The 8,956-nt window shown below is 39.7% G+C and overlaps 1 protein-coding gene across 1 annotated transcript; it reads left to right on the top strand.

Annotated features, from left to right (window-relative positions):
* The first annotated feature begins 4,525 nt into the window (after positions 1–4,525).
* LOC112283465 (eukaryotic initiation factor 4A-10) lies at positions 4,526–8,187 on the top strand. The gene is made up of 5 exons (XM_024522141.3): positions 4,526–4,607; positions 5,754–5,830; positions 6,088–6,625; positions 6,962–7,256; positions 7,543–8,187. The coding sequence occupies exons 2-5, from the start codon at positions 5,763–5,765 to the stop codon at positions 7,881–7,883; spliced, it is 1,242 nt and encodes a 413-aa protein (XP_024377909.1). The 5' UTR covers positions 4,526–4,607; positions 5,754–5,762; the 3' UTR covers positions 7,884–8,187.
* Positions 8,188–8,956: the final 769 nt, after the last annotated feature.

Raw genomic sequence — 8,956 nt, 5'->3', positions numbered from 1 at the left:
AAAAAACCTGATAAACGAATTCCTCAAATTACAATTTATTACAAATGTTACTGAATCAAAAAATATTTTTTACATTTTTTTCAAAAAAATAAAAATAAAATATACAATAGAATGTGTAATCAAATCTAAAATATTGATTTTTAAAATGTGCTATAATAATGGATTTCAAAAACCATTGTTATGATTTTAAATTTTCTAATATGAAATGTAATATATATAATCAATTATGAAATACCTTCCAAGAAAATTTACAAGATAATTGATTTTATTAGATAATCAAAGGAATAATTGAAATTATTGAATTATTACTAAAAAAATTATGATAATTACTTCAATAAATTATCATGTTATCATATCATTGAAATTATTAAAATTATTACTTTCAATATTTATTGAAATTGAAATAATTGGTCCACACACATAATAATCTATGAAATGATGGAACTCAATAATGATATAAATTGATATTGATTGAGTTTATCAGCTTTGGTTACAATTGCAATTGCATCAAAACAAATCTTAGGTACTTGTGCAGTTTTACCAAAAAATATTTTTTGCTGTTGTCAAATTCTTGGTTGAAGAAATTGATTCTGAGGTGGCTAATATGCTTGATTTTCACAATCATAGTGACAATGCTTACTATTGTCAAGTTCTAATGTAAGCTCAAAATTGATGTGGTTATCTTTTTTTTTTCTTCTAATATTTGAAATTGAGAATGCTAAGTGTATCATAAATGTTGATGCTTTCTTATTGCTGGATATTATAGAAAAAAAATATTACTATTTTTGATGTACTTTTCCCACTTATATTGTTGTTTTAGGTTGGATTGATTAATTTGTTTGCTTGTGTCTCTAACCTTTCTCTTGAATGAAAAAACTAAAATGTAATATGATTTGTCAGCTTCAATACACATTTTGAAACATCTAAAGAAAAGCTAAAAAGTACAAAACCACTTCACACCCTCTCCTCAATCCTACTTGCAGAAAATAAAACAACAAATCAAATGCAAAAAAAAGAAAAAAAAGAAATGCATGTCAGGCAGCATTGCATCTGAGCTTGTGGCACATATCAAATCAAAAGCAAAAACGTGATCAAATGTGATCTGAACCTACTGTGATCAAATGCAAAATTTAGGTTCAATCATAGAATGTCACTGTTCAATTTTGTTCATTCTTGAGTAAAGAACAATATAAATATATATATATATATATACATATATGATATCAAGCACAATGAAAAGCAATTATCTTTTATTCTGCACTTGAGAACATTGAAAGAATGTACAGAGCTCGGTGGAAGTAATGGGCGCTAGATATTTTTTAATATACGCAAAATGAGGCCTTGATATGCCTTTACGTTGTCATTGTAATTCTCTAGAACTTGCAAACTGATGATGGTCGATTCTCTATATATTTGGCAAGGCTTTTGAAGTAATATCTTTTCTACAAAATTAGACAGTTGTTGAAATTACTTATATGAGAAAGTCCTTCTACCACGCTTTGGTTGTATGTAGAATCTGCATAATTAAAGTCAATATCAACCTCTAAAGAATCTACAGCAATTTGACAATTTTTAGTATCTGCAATCAAGAAACAACATCCTCTATAACAAGATGAAAAATCCCACAATGTGAATCAACATGTAAAATTTGGTCATTACTTTGTCTCAGAGTCATTACCTACATGAAGAAAAACAATATTAATATATATATATATATATATATATATATATTCCATGAATTTCTTTGCAAAATAATAATCCATGGATTCAACAACGTGCACTTGGCAAAATCCCATCACTCATCACAGCTTGCACCTTGTCTTGCTAGTGTTTGATTGCCTACTTCTGTCTAAATTATTGAACTTCAACTTCAATTGCATTCACTTGCAGAAAAAAATGAGCCTTATGAACTCCTAGTGAACTCTCTATAAACTTTGCTTGAATTTTGGTCAAGCTTTTGTTTACTTTTAAATTCTAGACAATATTAAGTTTTTTGATGAAAACCAAGAAGGGTGCATGCAAAACTAAGAAGGGTGCATGCAATGAATGAAAGCCACCACTTAATAGATATATATGTATATATATATATATATATATATAATGTAATACTATTTATATTATTTATTTATTATTTACAAATATATATTACAATATATTATATAATACATATAATTATTACAAAAATATATTATTATGATATTATATATTAGGTCTCAGATTATAATATTATATTAATATTATGACATTTTTTTGATGCCATGACAGGTTTGTAACATGTCATTATGAACACATGTTCACCTACATGAGCCTTGTGAACTCTACTTGAATGCATTCAGTCACGGAATCACACAGAAAAAATGTACCTTTTGAACGCCTTGTGAACTTTGCTTGAATTTTGGTCAAGGTTTTGCTTTCTTTCAAACTCCAAACAATGTTAAGTTTTTTGATGAAACCAAGAGGGGTGCATGGAGTGAATGAGAGCCACCACTTGTCTCCTTAAGTGATCTTAATATATAAATTTTTCAATTCTTAAAACAACAATGTGTAGGAGTTTAAGTGGTAGTATTTGATAGTCGTTGGAAGTAATTTGTAGTAAGTAAAGAATTAATGAAGATAAGAAATATGACAAGGACTTGAACCAACACAAAAATTTATTCAATTTATATACATAAAAGACAATCTTTAGTATTGTCTACTAAAAATATTAAAAATTACTAAGATTGTGTAATAAACGAAAAGAAGAATATGTTGTTTAAAAAACTTTTTGTTATAAAATACAAGATATTTTATGAGGATAAAATTATACTTTGGCCAATAATCAGAATTTAAACTATGGTAATTTGAATATTACATAATCTTACAAAAGAAGGTCTATTAAAGTCATTGTTTTTATGTAAATTAAAAATAAACCATAATGTTATTAGAAGAAGAATAGAATAAAGTTAAATTTGTCATAATCTAACATTTAAAGATTATGTTTAAATTTAAGTCTTAGAATTAATGTAAACAATGCATTGGAAAATTTCTTCATAATTTATTAAGAACATTTGGGTGCATCTTCCGTAATTACCTTCTAACTTTTTTAGGAATAATTTTCATGTATAAAAATATGTTTAAAATACCATGTAGTAATCGTAAATTATTAAATCTGAAATTTAATTAGATGCAATAATTTTTATATTTGAAATAGTTTAAAAATGAAACAATATTGAATTAGAAAAAATAAAAAAATCTATTACAATAATGTTTAGAGATTAAATAACTAAATAAAATAAAATAAAATAAAACATCACAATTCAACAAAAGAAATATTATACAAAAGCAATAAAGATAGTCAAATCAATATCAAAGGTAGATTTAATTCATTTGAAGATAGTCAATTTAGTCTAAAACAATATTATAAGAAGATGTTTTTTTTAATATCATAGTTGATATAAATAAGTTATGAAATAAAACTATTGTAGAATATCAATGAAAACTTTAAATTATAATATTAAAATAAATTAAAAAAATAAGCCATTTGCAAGAATAAAAATTTATAAACAAGGAAAAAAGTTGAAGTACTTTATAGACCCCATGATATATAGACCTCATTAATAACTTATAAAGTTATTTGGATTTAGATTTTGTTAAGATGAACTTTTATTTGGATTTAGATTTTATTAAGTTTGCACAATTCTAATATTACAACGGACTTTATAAATTAAAAAAAAAATCAATGTATAGAATTGGTTTACAAAATTATGGGGTTCAAATTGAAAAGATTAGATTTGTCCAACTTAATCAAGCTATTATATAGAAAGCCAACCTTACTATTTATGCCACCATTTCTGAAAACATAAAAACATAAATAGAAGAAAGACTTTTTACAAAATTTGTGAGAATATTAAACACAACACCTCCAATTCTTTTTGCAACGCAAAGAACCTCAAGAATCAGTCCTACAAGCACCTTGAAGCAAATAAATTACTTGGTGTAAATAAAGTCAAAACTCAAGGAGGTTCAAACAAAACATCGAGAAAAAACCAACAAACAAGTGAGTTAGATAGCATTTTCCAACTACATTTGGGACAGGACCACACATGGTATGTTATTTGTGTGGCGAAGAGAACCATAGCCAACGAATTTGCTGATGTTCGAAGGTCTCTCAAAAAACAAGGTAAGAGTTGGGTCCATCCATCACCATAATAGTAGAAATACAAGACTGGTCAGTCCCAAAGAACTAAGCCATGGAGAACAAAAACAGAGCAACAACCAAGGAACTGAATATAAAACTAAGCAATCCATTCTCACTATCATACACACACACACTCATGTGGGTTATGGACGAGTGCACACCAGAGTGATTTGAGGAGGTTGCAAGAAAGAAAGAAAGAGTAGGGTTCCTCCCGTGACTGGGACCCGGCGTTCAGGCGGGCGATACCCTTCCAAGGGTGGGGTGGGGGGTAGGGGTAGCGATCAAGCAAGCCCTACCAGTTGGGTTGAGTTGAGGCGCAGTGGTGCCGTGCCTCTTTCTTTCAAGGCTGCCATTCTCGTTTGACAGCGCCGTTTCGATCGTGCACTCTTTGTCGACGTCTCCCCCGATTTCCCTCCGCTACTATTCATTGGTAATGTAGTTTTGCTTCCTTTTGCTTCTGCACCGACTTCTCTGTTTTCTGTTTCTTGCGTAGTCTGTTGTTGTTGTGTGTTTTTTTTTTTTTTTTTTTTTTTTTTTTTTTTCTTTTGTAGCGTTTCTTCCTCGTCTTTTGGACTAGGGTTCATCTCCTGACCTTTGATGGTTTTTCCGTTTCGGTACTGCAACGGACTTAAGTGTGAGAGAGAGTGAGAGAGCGGGAGGAGTTGTAGTTAGGTGGACATGCGTAGCTGCCTGCTGTGCTTGGGTCTCTAAAAATGTTAGAATTTATTCCAATAATAGAATCAGTCAATTTAAATTTCAAATACAGAGTTCGGATGGTTTTATTGTTGTATGCGTGTTCTAGCGTTTGGGTCTTCTGTGAGCATTTGATAAGGGAGTCCACTTCCACCAGGCTTGGTTCTCTGTAACCGGCTGGAACCTTCCTGAGCTCTCGTTATTGTTCATGCTCAAGATGAGCTGTTGCTGCCCACGGGTTACCTCTATTGCCTGAGAGTAACTAAAGGGGATACATTTAATTCGAGCTTGGCCGCCAACCTCTGTGGTTGGCTTGCCCCTTTCATCATGTGTTCAATTTGAGAAGTGTGGGATCCGTTTTTCAAGAGTGCCCGTCAACATAGTGTAGCGGCAGATTCAGAACGCGAACGGCACGACAGTTGCACGCGCAACGTTTACTCGAAAGTGTGGAATGCTGCGTATGTTACGATCAATCCCTTTTGGTTAGGGTTGGATGGATTTGTAACCTTGGATATTGGTTTCTATGCCATTTAAAACAATGACCTTTGAACGTCGGTAAACACTTGATTCTGAAGGTATCTTCGCCTCCCCACATTCTGAAAACCCTAAGGTGTACGATTAGGGCATTCTCGACTTATTTTAAGGACTTCAACTGGCGCTCGCAGCCATGCGTCTTCACAAGGCATCACAAGGCTAGACCTCTGAATGAACGTTGTTTGGGAACTGTCTCTGCAGATGCAGACTGCGTTAGCAGGTTCATTATGGCCTTCTATGGTGCCTATAGTCGGTGCATTCCTTGTCATTCCTCCTGGGTTCGCAGCTCATCATTCATTCACTCTCATGGCCCAGCTGATCGTCTCCTTGTGTTTATGGAATGCTGCAGCACACCAAAATGGCTGGATCTGCACCAGAAGGATCTCAGTTCGATGCCCGCCAGTATGACGCGAAGATGGAGACCATGTAAGCATCCTTATATTCTTCATCCCTGTCCTTACCCGTGTACTCTTCATATCCAGTATAACGAAATCAACAATACCTGTACGTCAAGTCTACAACTTCTTTCTATCCATCTGCGCGTCGTTCTTGATTTAAATATCACGTTGTTCTCTTATTCCTCATCGTGGGCGACGGCAGCTGCTTTAAAGATTCCCCAAATCGTACGCTTTTCAAAACTCTCTATCCCTCCGTTTAAAAAGTGTGTGACTGGTGTATCTCAGCTTGGGCGGCGAGGGAGAGGACTTCATTTCCACATGGGAGGAGGTCCACGAGACGTTCGACGTGATGGGTCTTCACGAGAACCTTCTGAGGGGCATTTATGCGTACGGTTTCGAGAAGCCGTCGGCCATCCAGCAGCGCGGAATCGTGCCGTTCACGAAGGGGTTGGACGTGATCCAGCAAGCCCAGTCCGGTACGGGTAAGACCGCGACGTTTTGCTCAGGCATCCTGCAGCAGTTGGACTACCAGCTTTTGGAGTGCCAAGCCTTGGTGTTGGCACCCACCCGTGAGCTGGCCCAGCAGATCGAGAAGGTGATGCGCGCACTGGGCGACTACCTTCAGGTGAAGGTGCACGCGTGCGTGGGAGGAACCAGTGTGAGGGAGGACCAGAGGATTTTGCAGGCGGGTGTGCACGTGGTGGTGGGAACACCCGGGCGTGTGTACGACATGTTGCGCAGGAATGCGCTGCGCGCGGATTCCATCAAGTGCTTCGTGCTGGACGAGGCCGATGAGATGCTTTCTCGGGGTTTCAAGGACCAGGTGCGGTGTTGTTGTCGTTGCTGTTGTTGTTGTTGTTGCCAGGTGCCGGTGAGCGTTTGTGGAGAATTGTGTTTGGTCGTGGTGGGAGCGGTGTGGATGGAGTCGCCGGTTCGGGTGCGACGGTCGATGATGTTTTAATTATGCGTTATCTTTCCGAAAGGGGAGTGGAGATTGATTCCTCCTTGTGGAAGCAAGATGGCTGAGACCTTTGCAAGATACGTTTGCACGTTGGTGTGGTGGTAGGGTAGGGAGTGGTTGGAGCAGCGTGGGTGCGTGGCAGTGTCGTGACTTGGCTTGGACGAGTGGCTTACCTGGTGCGGTGTCCATGACGTGCAGATTTACGACATCTTCCAGCTGCTGCCCCAGAAGCTTCAAGTGGGCGTGTTCTCCGCCACCATGCCCCCGGAAGCCCTCGAGATCACGAGGAAGTTCATGAACAAGCCGGTGAAGATCCTGGTGAAGAGGGACGAGTTGACGCTGGAGGGTATCAAGCAGTTCTACGTGAACGTGGACCGCGAGGAGTGGAAGTTGGACACCCTGTGCGACCTGTACGAGACATTGGCGATCACCCAGAGCGTGATCTTCATCAACACCCGGCGGAAGGTGGACTGGTTGACGGACAAGATGCGCGGTAGGGAGATAGAAGGCATCGTGTTGATTGTTTGAAGAGGGTTTGGTTTTCGTGGGGTCGGACCGGGCGGGTGTCGCGTTTCGGGGATGTGGAGTGGCGGGGTGGATGGTGGGCGTGCGTGGGTGTGGCTGTGGTGGTTAGGCCGGAACTGTGTGTGTGTGTGTGTGTGTGTGTGCGCGCGCGCGCGCGCTTGGATAGGATGGTTGGCATGGCGTCCAGCTTGGATGATGTTGTCTGACATTGAGTGGGTCGTGTTTTTTTTCTTTTTCTTTGTGGGGATGGACAGCCCGTGACCACACCGTGTCGGCCACTCACGGAGACATGGATCAGAACACCCGGGACATCATCATGCGAGAGTTCCGTTCGGGGTCTTCCCGAGTTTTGATCACAACGGACCTGTTGGCGCGGGGTATCGACGTGCAGCAGGTGTCTTTGGTGATCAACTACGACCTGCCAACTCAGCCGGAGAACTACCTTCACCGTATCGGTCGCAGTGGGCGGTTCGGGCGCAAGGGAGTAGCGATAAACTTTGTGACGAAGGAGGACGAGCGCATGCTCCAGGACATCCAGAGGTTCTACAACACCGTGGTTGAGGAGCTCCCGTCGAATGTCGCGGATCTTCTGTAGGTCGGGGATAGTTCTGCAGCAGCACAAGGATCGGGAGCAGTATTTTCTCAAGGTCTGCTTAAGGATCCTGTGTAAAGTTTTGGAACGGCTCCTTTGTTAGAATCCACGTCGTTGTCGCCTGTCGGTTCTGCCCATATGCGTTTGTACTGCGGTGGTGCATTACGCTTGCTAGTCTGAAGAGAAGGAACAGTGGGAGATGCGGCCTCGAGAGGCCTTGAGTTGCAGATTTAGGGGCAGAGGCATGTGGGTCCCAAATGAGGCCAAATTCCTGGTAATTAGAATATATGGAGTATTTTTGAGCGAATTTTGTTTCTGATTGTAATTTCTTTTACGAGAGCCACGTGATTCAGCCACTTGCTGTCGGTGTTACTGTGGGGGTGGGTCGATTGCCCTCGCCTTGGCCACAGGGAGGCTTTGCGTGTTGTACTGCCGGGAATGCAGACGGTGGTGGTGCGAGGAAGACCGTTAGCAATTCAGGGGGTTACGTGCCGCTATCGCAAGAGTAGTGCCGTCGCATTGTGCTCCGTCATTAACCAACAGCGGGTGAAGATGTGAGGTGTTTGGTTGGGTGATGTGTAGGTATTGTGCTGTGCATCTGTGCAAACGTTGTGGGCTACGGGTCCGGGACTGATGCAGGGTCATCGATACGACGTCTTGTTGTTTTTGTTGCAGTGGGTGTATGGAGTGTGTTGGTCAGTCGGAGCACTTCCATTATCTCGGGCTATGGCACCGGTTGGTTGAGTGAAGTGGGGCGTCGATTTGGAGAATGTGTGTCGTTACCTAGGTCGTCGATGGTTGTCGATGTTGGTGCGAGGAAGGACGAGCAGTGATTGGTCACTTTGGAGGGTCCTCTCTGGGTCGTTTGAGGCGTGGTTGCTCGAGTTGTCGCAAGGTTGCGAGCATGCGGAGCCAGGTAGTGCAGGTAGGCGAGGGGAACGTATACGTGGATTAGAACAGCGCAAATATCACCAACCACGGGGTTCCTACGATTGTTTTTAGGCTGCGTGTGTCAATCGGACTGGGTCCACGAGCGGGGTTGAGGTGATGATGGCCAGCTGAACGTAATTCTTTAC

This window comes from Physcomitrium patens, chromosome 6 (genome assembly GCF_059467195.1).
Source record: "Physcomitrium patens ecotype Gransden chromosome 6, ASM5946719v1, whole genome shotgun sequence".
Taxonomy (NCBI): Eukaryota; Viridiplantae; Streptophyta; class Bryopsida; order Funariales; family Funariaceae; genus Physcomitrium; species Physcomitrium patens.
This window is presented reverse-complemented; position numbering and strand designations above follow the sequence as displayed.

Coding starts and splice junctions, on each gene's coding strand:
- LOC112283465 (XM_024522141.3), top strand. CDS start 5,763: ATGGCTGGATCTGCACCAGAAGGATCTCAGTTCGATGCCCGCCAGTAT. Junction 5,831..6,087: donor GACGCGAAGATGGAGACCAT/GTAAGCATCCTT, acceptor GGTGTATCTCAG/CTTGGGCGGCGAGGGAGAGG. Junction 7,257..7,542: donor GTTGACGGACAAGATGCGCG/GTAGGGAGATAG, acceptor GGGGATGGACAG/CCCGTGACCACACCGTGTCG.